The sequence below is a fragment of the Bombus impatiens genome, unplaced genomic scaffold, assembly GCF_000188095.3.
Source record: "Bombus impatiens unplaced genomic scaffold, BIMP_2.2 scf_1060, whole genome shotgun sequence".
In the NCBI taxonomy this organism is placed as follows: Eukaryota; Metazoa; Arthropoda; class Insecta; order Hymenoptera; family Apidae; genus Bombus; species Bombus impatiens.
The window spans coordinates 25,930-43,386 of NT_177479.1; the positions used below are offsets into that span (position 1 = coordinate 25,930).

General features: G+C 39.8%; 1 protein-coding gene across 2 annotated transcripts in view; it reads right to left on the bottom strand.

Annotated features, from left to right (window-relative positions):
* The window catches only part of LOC100749612 (glutamate receptor ionotropic, kainate 1-like), a 104,844-nt gene that overhangs the window by 17,407 nt on the left and 69,980 nt on the right, over positions 1–17,457 (bottom strand). For both annotated transcript variants that reach the window (XM_003493230.4, XM_024370916.2), the window contains exons 3-4: positions 9,267–9,428; positions 295–546 (exon numbers count right to left, since the gene is read on the bottom strand). In XM_003493230.4, coding sequence (XP_003493278.3) covers positions 295–546; positions 9,267–9,428 — 414 coding nt within the window. The remainder of the gene's footprint in view (positions 1–294; positions 547–9,266; positions 9,429–17,457) is intronic.

The window sequence follows — 17,457 nt, forward strand, 5'->3', positions numbered from 1 at the left end:
ACAAGGATATAAGTGCAAAGTGTATGGTGAATTTCTGGTTTAGGATTGAATGGTTACACAAAAATAGTGTGTACAAACAAATTGGGTACAAGCAAGCTCGAAGCAATAGCCATCCTCAAATGAAACATGGTTATGGCTATCTCTAATTGTTACAAATTTAAATCTTGGACCGTGTAGAACAATTCAAGCGGTAGCCTAAAGTGATACGTAAATTCTTTCAAGGAAAAGGAAAGTTTTTTACTAGGTATCGTATGAGAAGTGTAACAAAATAAATATAAAAGATTAGATATTTACCATAATCTTCTTCGTAAATTATGGCCACCCTGGTCCAGTTTAGAAAGGACATGAGATCTTTGAAGGCTTTGTTCAAATGGTCCTGCGACGGATAGAGATTTATACTAAACTCCTTGAACGTTGGCTCGAAGTCCACTCTTGCCTCCAGATGCGGGACATCGAGAGCTTCACAGATACTCTGAATGTGGGCACCGAGGAGAGGATCAGACGGTCCGAAGATCCCCTGCACCGATCTGGACAGTTGCTTGCACGCTGAAATAGTATACACTAACTTAATTAAATTTACTTGGAAGCAATTATTATATGAATATTTACAATCAATATACCAAAATACGAAGAATTTATTTCCACGAATTTATTTACAATCACAGAGTATAAATAATTGAAAATTTCAAGACACATCTTGAGACACGATATTTATTTTTTGAATGTTATTTTTTGTTAATTGATATATTTCTCTACGTTTCATTTATAAAGTTGATCAACATTAAGTATTAAATACAGAAGTATTAAAAACAAATCATGTACTCTGCCATCGAAAGCAACAAATATTTCAGAAAATAGAGTCGATCCATTTGACTTTTGAGTGGCTCATATATAGGTTAACACCTCCATATTACTTCAGTGTTGCGTAAATGGAGTTGAAGAAGAGTTTAGGAGGCAAGCAGGTAAGCGGTAGAGAAAAGTGTTGAAATGGAAATACGGGGAGGAGTGCCAGTGACACACTGATTTCATATTTCCAGGCGAGACACACTCGGGATCTTTACATCACGGAAAGCTGTGCCACGCTGAAGATTCTGTCCCTTACAGCGTCGTTGCTACACTATTTCCTGGTAATCTCCTCGTAAACTTTCATCGTGGCCGCGGCGCGAATCAGGCGAGAAAGAGATTGACGCGGAACTTTGCCGCTTCCTCTTTTCCTCGTCAGTAAACAAGTTGCGCCACTACTTTCTGTAGTCGCGTTCCCATCGTCTAGAATCAGTTCCACGACGAAACATTTGCATTACGACTTTTCAATGAACATTCATTCCATCATTACCAGCGTCTTTGGTTCGGAACTGCAATCCGGGATGTCGATACACTGGATTACTTGTAACCCTTCGATGCCGTAAAAATCTATTTTACTAGATGACAGTCAGTTCCCTAATATAGTATTAATTTAGTATAGTATTAATATAGTATATGATGATATATGATGTGTTACATCATACACTTCCATGAAACACTGGAAGTTAAACATATAGTTAGAGATAAATATGCAAACTCGATACAATTAATTGCCCAATATATTATTATTTTTACGATATTATATAATCTTTACCTTCGGTATAGGATCATGTGTACGTGTACCATTGGAAAGTTAGTGAAAATTGTCGGAACGATGTAGGTTCGGATGAAACGATCAGATGTCACTGTATCAACTAGCAAATCACAACGTATCAGAATCGTGGATCGGAACAAATTTTCGAAACGTTGAAAGTTTAACGATACCAGTACGAACGAAACGGTCGGATGTCACCGTATCAACTTACGAATCATAACGTACAATCAAAGGCGTGTATCGGAACAGATATTTTTAACCGAGCCGCTAGTTTTTCGCGACAATACCGTCTCGTGATACTTTTCCATCGACTGCGTACATATTCGACGCACGGCTCGCGTATTAATCGAGCATTCATGGACCCGATAGAAGCGACGTGACCGTATGATTTACGAGTTCGATGTCTGTACGCGCGTATGAGCATCGTAGAAAATGGACAGGAAATTGATACGTTATCAGACCGACGGCTTCCTGATCCATTATCCGCGATATACCTTCAGAACGGCTGTTCTCCTTTCGTAAAGGATCGTGGCTGGCACGCGTGCAGAGAGCGGCCGACTCCACGCCACGATGGATGAATTCGATTTCGAAAGTGGGATTCCGGCGTGTCTAAGTATTCTCGTTTGCTACGTGTTCGCTGAATTATTCACGTGACTTCGTCTTTTTTTCCATTGCCTTTCGATCGGCTGCCATGTCAGACATCTGACTCATCGTTTCTTCGTTTACGTTGCCGGTTTCACTTAACGCGCGATCGAAAACTCGTTAGGCAATGAAATTCTTGCCACGGAAGGTAATACCTTTCGAGAAAGAAATTTAATTGAATCTATCGCGCTTGGGTACCTGATCGGTGCTGAGTGATATAGGAACGGTAAAACTCGAAATTTAATTTTTCTGAATAGCTTTCTTGTCGTTCTTGAGGATTGCAGTTTAGTTAGAGATTGTATCTGTTCATATAATTTCGCTATCTTCCATTTAATCGAAGAAACTAATTTAAGAAGATTTATTAGCCAGTAAGAAGCGTTTTATTATTCTTCGATAAAGATCGATCTCTTGCTGTCCAGCGACCGTAATTTTCTTTGAATTCGCCGGTATCTGTATCCTCAAGGGTGCAACGAAAATCCTGGATCTCTGCGTCTGACAAACAGAAGACTCAGTTAGTTCTTTGACTGTTCCACCACGAATAATTCGAAATTCCTCGCTCGTCGTCGTCCCTTCTTGATTAAGTCTTGATTAAGTCTTGATTAACGTTGCTAAATAAGTCTCGCTATTTCGTTACGAAGTCTGCTCTTCCGGTTAACGAACCAACACTGCCCCCCGTTTCAACACGCCAAACGCGGAAATGCTTCGAATGATCAGTTATCGGGCCGCTCACTTCCGCTCTCTAAGCACTCCCAGCAGAGTGCGGTTTTCAGAAAGTCTGGAGAAGATTTACCTTCACGAATAAAACACCAATAACTAATTTCGTAAATGTCAAATATTCTCGTGTACAATTTCCTTCAGCTAGATGGTACGTGGTTATTTCATAGCAATTACTTTGAATTCATGTAAAATTTCTGCAAAATTGTTTACAAAATTGATGTGGCATTTAATATATTATACATTCCGCAATAATCGGATCTGCATTGCAATTGTTATTCAACATCAGATACCCAAGAGAATACCTCGGTACATAAAATGTACTATAGTGCCATCAATAAGGCAGACAAAATGGATTAACAGATCAGATAGCAGATTAAACATGAATCTTTATTACACTCAGACCATTAAAATTGCTTCCTTCGAGTTATTAATCGAAAATAATCAACGATAGTTTCACACAAAAATACGTCTCACTGCGAAGTAAAATCCTACCGTAGTTTAGTTTTCGTTTAACGATGGAGAAACGGCGTCGCGACGATCGACGATAGTCACCGAGTGCATTGACATCCAGAAATGGCTTCGTCACTAATTTCCGTAGTTCGTTCGTTCGTCGCAGTCACCATTTGTACACGGGGAATGCAGGGCCAAAGATTGCGTAACAATGTGGAGTTAACAGTCACGTTGCATGAATTCACCGAGGAAAATCGTGGCTCTCTTCCGCAAATGCTTTCAAAATGGTAACGAGAGGAAACACGGGATTAAATCTGCGTTAAACATCGCCTTTTCAGTTTTGTTGCCCATCTCGAGGATGGGAACTCGTACGTCTACAGATCGATAGAGAAAAATGGAAGGGTAACAAAGTGACCAACCGCATCGGAACCCTCGAATCGCAACATTTTACCATTTCTGCTGTGATATATTTTCCTTGTGTTTCTTTCGTTTTTTCTTCTCCTGAATCACGAATACTGATTTAATTGCGACGCGGAAATCTCGTTGAAAGTTCGGACGTAGTAGGAAGCGAAATGTTAGCAATCTTGCGTTCCGGTTGACCTGAATTTTCTGCGGAATCACTGGTCCTTCTGTAGAGGCGCGAACAAAGGTATAGAGGTTTTGTCCGGAGCATAGGAATACCGAGACGAAATGGGAGTAAAAGAGTGTCCAACGGGAAAGCAGTAAATTAAAAATACAACGGGTGTTCGCGTGTCATCCGGATTTTAAACGGTCCCATTTAGCTGTCTGCCGAAAAAAAGTTCTCCATCAGCGCTTTCAAGTGCACTTCCCCGTTTTAAACGAATTACATCGGTCGCATCCGTGTCTCCTTTCTCTTGGCTTCTCCGCAAGAGGGGATGATAAAAAATGATCGTCGAGGACCGTTGGATTCGTGACTCGAGTGCTCTATTAAATTATTCTATCCGAAAGTAGTATATTTCTCGCGCGATATCAGCCGAAAAAAGTTTTTATCGCGAGGGAACGATTGTCGTAGGTGTTACACGAATTTTGCAGAGTGGCGCGTGTATAAGAAGCTGAACATCTGAGAGGGAAGATTTTCCGGCAAATCAGTGAATGCTGCAGATGAACGGGGATCCTGGCCACAAAGAAATGGCTATAACGTAAAGAGAGAGTTTGCCGGTAATAAACGAAAGCTTCCATTAAAATGTTCCGCCTCGAGAGATCAAAGGGATTCGGTGTAAGTTATTCAATGAATTTTGAGAAATTGTTACTTCTCCGGTTCTTTGTGTCTTCCGCTTTCTTGTATGCCAGTTTGAGCATAATCGAATACACTTGAAACGAAGTTGCGAAGACTCTCTAAATATTGATAAAAGCATCGAAAGAGTTCCTTATTACGATGAAACTGGTATTATAAGACTTCGTACGGACGGTTTTGCTATTAACTATGATCATTATTACATGGTATTGTAAAAAACCGAATGCCTTTCCCATTGTGCGAAAAAAATCAAAGATTTGTCGCAACTGAATGGGAATATAATACGATACATGACACATTATTATGTATACGTGTCGCTTATCATAGATTATTAATATAAAAACTACTTCGACGTTCTGATCAGTAGTCATTAAATATACATCAAACAAGTTATTATTAGAGTAATAACGGATACAGATATCAATAATTATTGGAATGCTTCAATTACTATCGATTTGGTCAGTGAAAACAAATGGACGAATTTAAAGTACGTGCAGCTACGATATCTGCTCTGTAAATCTCGTATGATAGATCATCTACCAAGCGGAAATATTTTACTTTTCTTTAAAAAGTTAATTTGGGTATTGTTGGTAACTTGTTAAATAACATTCGTAAATATTGAAATAATTAATATTGCATTTATGGATCTATTCAGGGGAATATTTTTAGAAAATTTATAAAGCAGAGAATATCTAAAGGTTTATTTCTTAATAATATCATGTACAATATTTTTTAAGGAATCAGTTATTACTACAAAACCATAAGTTGACTATGATTTTTGCATAGTACTCTACTGTCTGTCGGCAGGATATGGAAATCTAAACAAAAACTATTCGCTTAATTTTTCTACGACTCTATACTTCGCGATACAAGGAACTTTTCTCGCGGACGATCGACCAAGCTTCGCTGGAAAATCTAATTTTCCTCGCTGGTCGATTCATTTCCCGTTCCGCTCGAATGCGGCGCCAATATACGCGCCGACTATAATCCTAACAGGCAGTTCTCAGAAATTCATCGAGTGCCGTTCCCAAGCTGATTTCCTTCCCTCGCGAATTCAATTTTCGCCATGTTCGCCGGCTTTGTCTTCTCTTTCAGTGGTTCGTGCAGGCACGGCTAGTTTCCGGCATGGACGATAATTTTTCTGCCCACATACACGAGCTTCTGAATGATGAATTTCGAAAAAAGGAATCGATAGAACGAGTACCATTTTCTCTTTTTTTGTATTTTTACATCAGGCTTGTTTTGTATTTTAAATCGGGTTGGGATCGTAAAAGGGGTCGAAACTACGACCAGAATTTGACGTTTAACGGTGAATAAATCTGATCTGAATTTGTCGCGCGATTGACATCGCTCTGGTCAGGCGGAACATCGACGCCGCGCCGGTCAATTCGTGAAATCATACTTTTCCTGATCGCATACGAGCATCGAAAGTTAATTGCGAGAAAAATGAAAAGAATGAAAGATGAAACTGATACGTTTATAGATTTGTGAGACTTGGAAACGCGAATTTTGGGCAACTGAACTTAAAAATTAGGTAATTAGGAAAGTAGAAAATTAGAAGATTAGAAAGTTAGAAGATTAGAAAGCTAGAAAATTGGAAAGGTAGAAAATTAAACAATTAGGAAATTAGAAAGTTAAAGTTTTAAATTTGAAAATAAGGAAACTTGAGAATTTAAATAATAGACGACGTACAGAGGAATTTATCGTATTTTATGAATATTGTCGCGATATTTTCTCTGCTTTATACTATTCTGCGTCGTAAGATTTCACTGTACGCTTGCACTTTCCATGTGTTTCACTTTGAACAAAACTCCACATCAGAGCACAAAATCCGACTTGTGATTTCACGAAATTTCACGAGCGAGTTGCCCCATTCATTCACGGAGAGCAACTTTCAAAATTCCTATCCAAACAAAACGTCGCATTGTCAACACCTGGATCCCGTTCTTCATAAATCTACATCAGCAAATCGGGACATTAGCTTTCATGGGGATTTAAGCCAGTCCGTAGACGATGTTAAGCCCGCGTCGCGAAAGACTTGACAAGACGAAGAGGAAAAAAGTGCGTACCGAGTCGTGGTCCCGTGGCGTCGGGGATTTATTACGAGAAGAAGAGATGCAAACGGAGATGCTAAGGGACTGAGGAAAATGGAGAACGATGGTGTGGCCCTGGGTATCCAGCCAGACTACTGAAAATGGAAAATCTTTTCAGACGAGGCTGGAATACCTTTAAACGCGGAAGCTAACGTGGGTACGAGATGTCAGACTGCAAGGGCTCGTCGCCAGCATATTTATGACGTGAGTGGAATCGTCCTGGTAAAATTGAGATCCTGGAAAGGGTGTCGGCAACCACACGCGGTTGATTGTAAGTAAATGCGGTCTACCAAGTCGTTCCAACGAATGTATTTTAAGCCGATCCTATTCCATGGACAAGGGTAGATTCTGGGGTTAATTTACTCAGGATTAATGTAGGTAGTGGGCGGGAGAATCCCTGTAGCGGAATTATGATGTGATTGTTTTCAGAGCGCTGTTTGTTTTACGAGTTAACGTTAATTAGGATGCGCCTGCTGTTTGGATTTAGTTCGAAGGAGAAATGTTCCAATCATTCATAAATTAGACTGATTAACTCAATTTTTGAAAATTTCTGAATTTTAGTAGCAAGATGGATGATCGAGATCAGTTTCCTATCAATATGGCTGATTTGTATTTCGGTTCTTTAATTTCTAACGTTAAGTACCCACTATGAAAAATCGTGTTGCAAGAGATTACATCCACACTTCGTATTTCAATAAAAGTAATCTGAGTATTATATAGTTTTAATGACCACGACTGTTCGAGACAATAACGGCATTTTACGTATTTCCACTGTATCTTACAAACCGAGCGATGGGATTTCTTGAACAGAAGAGTATCCTTTCGAAAATACTCTCCCCATTGTCCGGCTGTGAAATACGCTCGCATGAAAAGGACGCGATGCGATGGGAAATGAAGTGTCTTTGAGTCTCAATAATCCGAACTGCGTACTCGACGAAATAGATATTCGGAGCGGATAGAACTTTGTTGCAAATTTATCGATGTCCGTGCAGATTTACGGTTTGCAATTTACGCTCGCTGGCCACCTACGATCGGCCAGCAAGAAACATTGTTATGGTTTCGCGGCGGCTCACCCCGACTTGCCTACGGAATTATTTTGCATAAATTTCATCTTATGACTTCGCCCTCACCCCCTCCCTCTATCCTCTCTGTTTTCGTGTTCTGCTCGCTGAAATCAAATCACTGAAATATCGACTTCCAGTTATTGTCGAAAACGAATTAGTCTGTAGCGCATACGACATCTGTTTTCTTATTTACAATTATCCATAATTATTATTCGTAATGACAATAATAATGATAATAAATTTATCTACTTTTCATGAAATTCTCAATTTCACAAACTAGTCGGATAATTATTAATATCTTTAAAGAAAAATCATATAGTCTCATCTTTTCTGTAAACAATCGAATTTGTTTTTTTGTTTTTTTTATAAAGATAATCATAAATTTTAGAAAAAACTATTCTCAATTATCTCTTTTTTTGCATTTCAACGTATTAAATTAATTACTATTGCAGTAATTAAAGATCGAAAAACAAATTTTGAAATATTTTGGTTTGCCAGAAAAAATATGTTAGAAATTAAACTTGGAACAACATTGTTCTACGACGTGGGGTTGGTTGGTAACGCAAGTTTCCACAGAGAAATCTATTCGAAGATTCGAAGGGTCGGCTTGTACCCGTATGGGTGGGATTAAGTTAAGAACAGCCACAGATTTCCACAGCCACAGATTTCCACAGCCACAGTTACATTTGGTGTTTTACTTCCGCTTTTTACGGTTAATGCGACGAAGTTAATTCTACCATTTCGAAGATCCATGATTTTTCTTTGTAGCGGCAGTGCGCGCTGAATAATCCCTTTGAAAACGAGGATCTCCATCATTTCTGATCAAAAAAGTCGCTATAAAATTCACACGGTCTGCGGGATCGTATGGGAATAAATACGAGCTGTATCTGGCTTACGGCGTCTGCCGATCGATATTATTGTCTCGAGAATGGGGAACGACGATCTCTTTTCCGACTCTACGTTCCAACTTTCACCATGCACGCCGCGGAATACCGATTTCTCGACGAGTGTGAAAAGTTACGAGGCCGATGGAACCGAAGATGGTATCGACGATAGAAATCAGCTTGAAATAGTAGATAGAACGGAAATCCGACAAACGTTCGTCTGACTGTCACACCTTGAACCTTCTGTAGTTTATTAAGCTCTGAAATAGTAAGAGTCGTGCACTCGAGTGCGTCTCCCATTTATCAGATACGAAATCCGTGCCTTATCAGCGCTGTAACGTTTCAGTGTCGAGATGTTTGCCCTAGACGTTTCTAGGTGTTAAATACGTTCCGCTGCGATCGAAACGAGAACTGATACAGTGTCAGTGTTAGGATGATGGAGAATGTAGAAGACTGAGATATAAATGCGTAGATTTCTGCTATAATTTTGTGAAAAATGTGAAGGAGAACACGATGGAAATAGTGAGAACGATGCTGCAGATTTACCTTTCTTCGACGTTCGGAAAGAATCGTCCTTAGGAACGTATTGAATGTCGTAGACCAACGTCGTGTTCGCTAACAGAGTTTTGTCCTTGTTGATCTTGTAGATGGCATATTTGAACGCCAGCTCCGAAGGGCTGTCCTTTTGATCTTCCGTAAAGATCGCACCTGTAACATTAAGAAAAGTCGAACCATCAATAACTGAGATGCTGGGATTCTTCGAAAACTTGGAAAATAATTTTTTTTGTATAAGTTGTTTGTAGTAATACTTTGTGGTGAAATAACCAGCGGCCTAAATAATAACTTTAGATACTTTGACGAAAGCATTTACGTACGCTTCGTCATTAGTCGATCGTTTTGTATCCAGCTTAATGAGTTGTTTATAGTAGAGTCATGGAGAATCAATCTTTAATTAAATTCCGGCGATCGAATATGGCAGGGTCGCGTAAGAAATTATCGCTGGCAAGAAAATGTTTCGATGTTAGCAACACGTTTAACTCGAAACATCGTCTCTCTGTTCCGTATATTTTTCCACCAACCTTTTAATTACATTATATCAATTAGACCCCTGACAAGTTGAACGGACGCAATTACAGACGATCGATTACACCTTCGTAAGAGCGAAACGTTTATAATCGCGTTTGGCCGCGAGCTAACGTCTACTGAAAGCAACGATTGAAAATAAATGTGCGCTTCATTGCTTTACAATTACTTAATTGAGTCGTATAATCCGCGAAACTTTAGGGAGGAACAACAAAAGTTTCTTTTACAAAGAAAGTAAAACATTTCCAATACCGGCGACGTACATTTCGCGAGAGGGAAGCCATTAAATTAAAACCACGGTAAATGGCTACAGGAACTTTGGACGAAGAATTAATCAACAGATTATTCGGAAAGCTGTCGTATCTCTTGAATCCTAAGAATTCCGACAAAGAGCCATGCTGATATTTAATAGATTGCTTTACGTATTGCGTTGTACGAACATTACAAGCGTCCAAAGTCATTGACATCGTTTCTGCAATTCTGATATGACTATCATTGATATGATCTTTGTGACCCCTCAGAATCTTCAAATGACTTTAATTGTCAATTTCATTTCGCGATCTCTACGATCCCTTGCGACATTCAAATGACCTTAAGTGTCAGTTTCATGGTCTCAGTGACTCCGCGCGACCCTTATTTCGTCCACTATCATTAGTTGTTAGGATGTTAAATGAAAAAATAACGTTTAGGAGCTGTGATCGATATCGAGCCTGGCAGAGTAATCCAGGATATAATTTGATCAGATGGGGGATTTCAAACGAGGCGAAGATATAAACGAGATTCTGTAGCCAAGCGTCATTTTCCTGGTCATAATATTATACGTGCCCGAAACTTTCAACTTTCACAACTTTGGTAATCAATTTTATTTGCCGAGGTTCGTTATATCAATCCTTGCATGCTTCCACACGGATAAAAGATGAAGTTTCGCTCTTCGTCCTGCGTTCTATTTCTTATTTTTATATTTTTTCTGTTTTTTTATTTCATTTTTAAAACTTTACGTGTAGCGTGCGTTAAGGAATTTATTAAGAATGATCCATTTTCGAGCAGTCTGCCAGTCAGACTACTTTAATTCTCTTCTATTTTACTTTGTTACCTTATTTCATCGTTCCATCAATTTTGTACCCTCGGTGAGTCTCGCTCACGTTCCGTATTTCTCTTTCGTTTCAAATAACTAAAAGCACGAAGGACAATTCCTTTGTTAACCGCCCTTAAGCTGGAAGGGCTTGTAGGTATTAATTTACACGGTGAAATTGTAGGCTGAAATGTAATCGACGGTAGACGAATTTATCTACGTCAGTGGCGAAAGTTTCCCTAGCAGAGAACTTCTTTCAAACCAATCGATCTCCATCGCTCTTCCGAAACGACATCAACGATAATTGACCAAGTTGAATTAATTGTTTCTAAACGATCCTTAGACAAGAGTACACCCTCGCTTGTCTAATTATCGCTAGCTGAAAAGATTAATTCGCGTTTCTAGTTTTCAAACTGACGATCCTTCCATCGCGTCGGTGCTTAAAGCATCGCGATTCTAATAAAAATTTATGATATGCATGGAAGATGAATACAGAGTGTCGCATATTCTCGGAAATTTATTTCACAATCTACGAAAGTTCCATCGCCTAATTAAGCTTTCAAAAATATAGCGTCCTCTGAATTATTCATATTTCTTTCATATTGGTTTCGATATAAAAATTACAGTAAATTTATTTCGCGATATTAAAATTTTCTCATAGAAGAAAGATAAGAGGATAGAGGTAGTCTGATGTAAAAAGTTCACGTCATGGGATTGTTGAAGGATTTGTCGGTTTTCATAAAGTTGTTGCTAACGATCGCAGCAGCCATTAGGATGATCCATTGTCTCAAAGTGTATATTTTCTTCCTACGTCCCGCTGGTTGTCGTTCAAAGTCACGTTAAGGAATGCTAGCGGAGACTAGAGGGAAACGTCGAGAAGCCTGGATTCAGTATATTTGGATTCCGGTGACTCGATAAAGATCCCATAGATAGAAACTCATGCACTTTCCTGTTTGCACGTGCCGTGCAATCTGTGTGCTCTGTATTCTTCGCTTGAAGTCCTGTTCATATTTTACGCACACAAAATTTTCCTAATTTTTTACTATGAGCCACGAGACTATTTTTCCATTTATACCTATTGGTATAATTTATACATTTATAATTTCATTTCAATTTATACATTTATACATTTATTATATTTATTTTTTATATTTATATTTATTTTTAATAGTCAGGAGAATAATTTTGGGAATCTTGTAGCAGTTGTAATCAAGTGGAAAAATGGCTGTGATATATGTAAAAATTCATAAAGGGATTCAGCAAAGTTGCGCTTAGGGGAATCGACGGCTGATCAGTGCGGTCTCTTTCCACTTGCTCGGTGTGAACTTCGCCTCAGCCGCGCTCTCAAGGGGAACGTTGAAGAAGTCGTGTTCGTCGAAGGATTGCATTCGTGTGCTTTCTAAATCGTTCTAGCGCTGTACGCAGTAAGACGTTTCCTTGGAGAACTCTTATTGAAATTGAGTACGTCATCGAATCGACGCCACGGATAGAAATCAACGTTGCTGTTTGAAACTTTTTCACCTTGTCGAACACGAAGGAAAATATTTCCTTTTTATTTATAAAAAACGTAATCTTTCGTAAATATCACATTAAGAAAAATTATGATAGACAGGAAGTATGCTTATGTCAAACAATAAGGAAAAGGCAAAATGCGCCTAAGCTTCCTTTTACCGACTTACAACAGCGTCGATAGTGTTTCAGCTGAACAGGATTCGAGCAAACAAGTTTCTCTGCTTGTCTTGCCAAGAATTCCGTGACTCTAAATTCAGAATATCCACTGATTGTCCTACGAAGTCGAGGAATTATGTCCATAAGGCAGGATTGTACGTTTTTGCTATCAAATGCAGATGAACTCCAGAAAACGTATAAATCAAGATGTTGGCTTTGTTACGAGATTTTAGGAGAGATTTACACGAATAATAATTTTAACAGAATAGTTATACAGTTCAAGTTACTCTAAACTACGTTCACAAAATTCCCAACGTTAACGTGGCAATATCTGACGGATTATTGGATTTGTATTGGAACGAGTGCTTCCGTGCACAACACTAGCGTTCCAGACGTACTTGCGTATGAACCCCTCGATTGTAGATAGATAGTGATATCGGAATATAAATATTTCGCGACGGAATTCCAAAGTGTTTCCTTCCCGTATTGTGATCGTCCATCGAATAGGCCGGTATTATATTGGCTAACCCGCGATATATGGAACTGATACATTGAGTTACCGCGTTTGTTTGCGCGCCCACGGCCATTTAAATGCGACCCGCGCTCGACCGGACGATTTTGCTCATAATATTTCACTCGGAGCGACATGGCCAACAAATAGGAAAAGAGACGTAGAACAAAAAGAAAAAAAAGATAGGGAATATGAAATGAAACCTGTCGTAATTCCCGTATGCGGGTCACTCTTTGTTGAAACGGATTATCAATTCGAATATACGATAGATACTAATAACAATAGTTTACGTGCATGTATAATTTCAATTTTGATTGCAATCGAATGTTTTGATGAATAATTTATAGAGATAAAGCAATGACGCGTTGATAACAATGATGGTATTAAATATGTTTATCTTTGCGTTATTATCGACACCTATACTTTTCAAAAAGCAGAATATATTAGTACACGTAAAAGTTTCAGCTTTTTTATAGAGACTCCAAAGGCTTTTGAGGTTTTCGCCACAGAGGCGACGCGGTGTAATGTCGTCCAGGGAGAATTTAATTGATGAAATTGCTCTTTCAGAGAATCATAAAGGCCTCTGTTTCAGGAAGTTCGTCAAGATGTCACGGTAGGTGAGAGGAACACGGTAGCCGGTACTTTTTAATTAACCGTAAGCGAACTGACGCTTTTTACTCTGTTTCGCCACGCTGCTTTCTAACGAGTGTGAATAATTAATGAGTTCTTTTGCACGACGCGTTCTCATTCCATGCAAATACAAATTACTGGACGCACGTGTGGTTAACGAAGATTGAACTTCCAAACGTTGCCTGAAGTTATCTATTCCCTCACGCATTTCTTCTACAAAAAAAAAGAGAGAAAGAAAATTACAATAAAGAGTAGTTTAAATTTTACCAACGAAAGCATAACAGCCCGTCCTGTCTCGCTACAATATTAATGAAGCTTGAAAATTTTTTATATGACATATACCTATGCATAAAAGATTTTTGTGATAAAAGTACAAGCACTTTTACGAGCTGCTGTATTTGTAATCTCAAAGGAATAAAGAAGAATCATGACGTTTACGGTCGACGAAAATCGTGCCAAGCAACGTATTTCTGTGGTGGAAATTCTCAAAGACGTCTAAGGGAATGGCGTAAAGGGAAAGAGCGAGAGAAAGAGCAGTTCGAGTCAAAAACTTTGATGGGCCTAACGGCTGAGACGCATTGCGTTTCTAGTGGGATTAACAAGCTTCATAATTATTCGACAAAGCCTCAGCTCGAATGTTTTAAAAATACAAGCCTCTCGTTCTATTTCGAATCTGGGTTAAAAATTCGAAAGTCTTGGGGAAAAAGTCGTTCACTGGGAGCTTTTATGAGACAACGGCGGAAAAGCAGCCATTGTGCGTTTATCCACAGTTAGGAGGCCTAAGGGTGAAGTTCGATCGTGGAATTCGGTTTTCGCGTTTATCCGTCGTTTCCCGAGAAAATCTCCGATCGAAGTCCGTTCTTCCATCGAGCTTCTTTCTCTTTCTACGGCCATGTAAAATGTATAAGCATTTTCAGTCGATCCATTGAATTTTTCATTGAACATGTTCTCAGAATATCCTTCTAGCCGCGAGCTTCGACTGCGGATGGAAAACGGCTCGTTGAGGCGTAAAGAAGAAGAAAAGAGCAGCAGAAGGAGCGAAGGAAGAGGTAAAAAAGGACGGAGAAGAAATTTCTTCGCGATAATAAAGTTCCTTATTCCTCGTATTATTCAAATTTTCCAGCCCTCCGATCGAAAACTGTGATTTCTCGATAGTATCTTTGGCTTAGAGACAACCGGCCCTCGAACATGTTCGACAGAGAAAATCCTTTATCTCACGCTGAAGAATAAGTCTGGAAATTCTGAACGCGTTAGATTCATAAATGCCTCGCGAGGTTCCATTGAATTTCCTATGAAAAAGCGTTCAGCTGTGGGCGATCTCGTTTGGAACAAGAATATCGTCTCGCGGGGAAAGCAGTGAGGAGAGGGAGAGCATAAAGGAAGAAACGAAGAAGTCCGTCTTAATTGTTGTCTGCCAGACAAACCTCTGGTGTGATCGTGACTCTGATGATCATTAGCACCGTGAGAATTTTTCGCGTGACGAAAGGTGCGCTCGTGCTCTCGTTCCCGCCAGAAGAATGTATGCAGACACGTCGCCTACAAAAACATTCAGAGGGAATGCCTCGAAGGGACAAAGGGATGCTCCATTTATATAGATGTCTTGACGTTTAGAAATTGATCGCTCTGTGTACGGGAAAGGAAACCTAAATTGCTTTCGGTGTGAAATATTTCTGGATGCTTGACGTAATTGAATTTTGTTCCTCGTGGCATCCAAGAATTCGCAAGTTTTATGGGCAGGAAATACGTTGAGTCTTCATCTACTTATACGTCGTAATTTATTAATATGTCGATTATGTGGTTGGAGCAAAGGATCCTTTTTTTGATCGTCTGATTTTCCAAACATGCAGTGTGCACAATGCAATGACAATGCGTCGTTGTGTTATATAGGAAGCCGCGTGTTCGTTAATTATTCCTTTTATTTTAACGTAAAAAATGACGCGTGGATCTGAACAGAAAGGGAAGACTAACTCCGGTGAAAACTACGCGAATGAAGAGAATAAACGAAGGCAACGAGCACGTCTACGCAACGAAGAAAATAACTGTCACATCGTAGGGGCATTTGATCGATCCAGAGGCACGAAAACGAGCACGTTCTATAGGTGATTCGGTGAAACCGATCGATTTGTCGCATCTTGACCGAGTTTCCGGTGAGAACCACTCAGCCCTGTCCTCCGCGCCGCTCGTAATCTGCCGGAACGACAACTTAAGCGTTGAAAATCGAGTTGGATGCGTCGATGGAAGTAATTCTCCGACGAGTTGGTGGTCGACCGCTGGAATTATTGTAGCCGGGATGCAATGCCCACGGGAAATACCGTTGGTGGCTTCTGGAGGGATCAGTGGCGTAGCCTCATGTAGATGTGAATACGTGAATAGTTTCGCGGGATCATCAACTGCTGCGCTATTATTCGACGGATTAATAATTTATTAGTTTGCGGCGTCGCACGAGATGACGGCAGTTATGCGAGGGATCGGAGGATATTTACGCGTAGACAGTTCTGACGCATCGCGATTGAACAGTCAACAGGGGAACGTAACCCAATATTGTACTCGATTAGCGATCGATTGCGATCTTTGTCCAGTTAACATTCAACGATCCCCTTGAGAATATCCTTTGTAGATTGTTCAAACATTTTATTTGCAGTCGAATTGAGCGTTTAATGTAACAGTTGGATGCGCGAGCGATGATACTTGTTGGATACGAATGGAACGAGCAGTCTTATCGCAGTTTTAGGCGAAAGTAAAAGGAAAAATCTGGTAGGTTCGAGCGTAATCGAAATGTTATCATCATGATCCGTTGATAAACTATCGTGGGAGGGGATAATTGGCTGAAAGATGAGGTACACCGTCGGCATAATCGCAACCAGCGAGAATCGTAATTACGCGGCTCACCGCGATACCATAGTAACAAGTTGCGAGATTTGCACGAGGAACTTCTTATCGTCGCGCCCTTCCCGCTGTTTAGCGAACTTGGTCGCTTCTTCTAACCAGAAAGTGGGACCAGGACAATTTAATAGCTCATTAGCAACGCCAAGCTGCAAATTTGTCCGAGATAATATCTTTTAACCAGATGACTTTGATAATGTATTCCAAATTTTCAAAGAGCGTACAATATTTTTCGTGTACGTAGAAAGTTTATGTGTATTATATCGCAATATTGCACTCTCTTCTATCAACTTCAACGGCCAACGCTCCACATGATAAAGGCAATAAAAATTTAAAGAGAGAATTCACGCGAGAATTTCAAAGAAGCACGATTTAATAAAGTAGCAGCGAGCAAGTTTTGCATGTCAAAAGTCCGAAAGTGTCTCGAGAGCCAGTAACGAACCATGGCAGAGGCTTTGAATGAAACAAACGAGCGATTCCAAGCCGAGGAACAAACGATACGAATGATATTTCCGAAGAAAAAGTTTCGCGAGGCGCGCGCCACCGACATAATCAAGAGCGGTGAAGTTTCTCGACGCGAACTCGCCACTGAAGAAACGAACCTGCTGAAAGAGAAGAAGTCCGTATAACAGACAATGATAAGTCAGACTCGTAATTAGCGGACTTGCTCTCGAGTTCCACGCCAGTCCTGAGGAAACGGCTAGCTGTTTAAGCTTCTTTCTCCCCTTCTTCGTCCTCTTCTTCTTCCTCTTCTTCATGTACTTGATGGACAGCTAGAAACGCCAATTGGGCTCTCAAAATCTTGTACCAGATTTTTCCATTTATCTATAGACTCGGTAACTATCAACAAGACCAAGAATTTATGAAAAATTACGAAGAATTAATTTTCC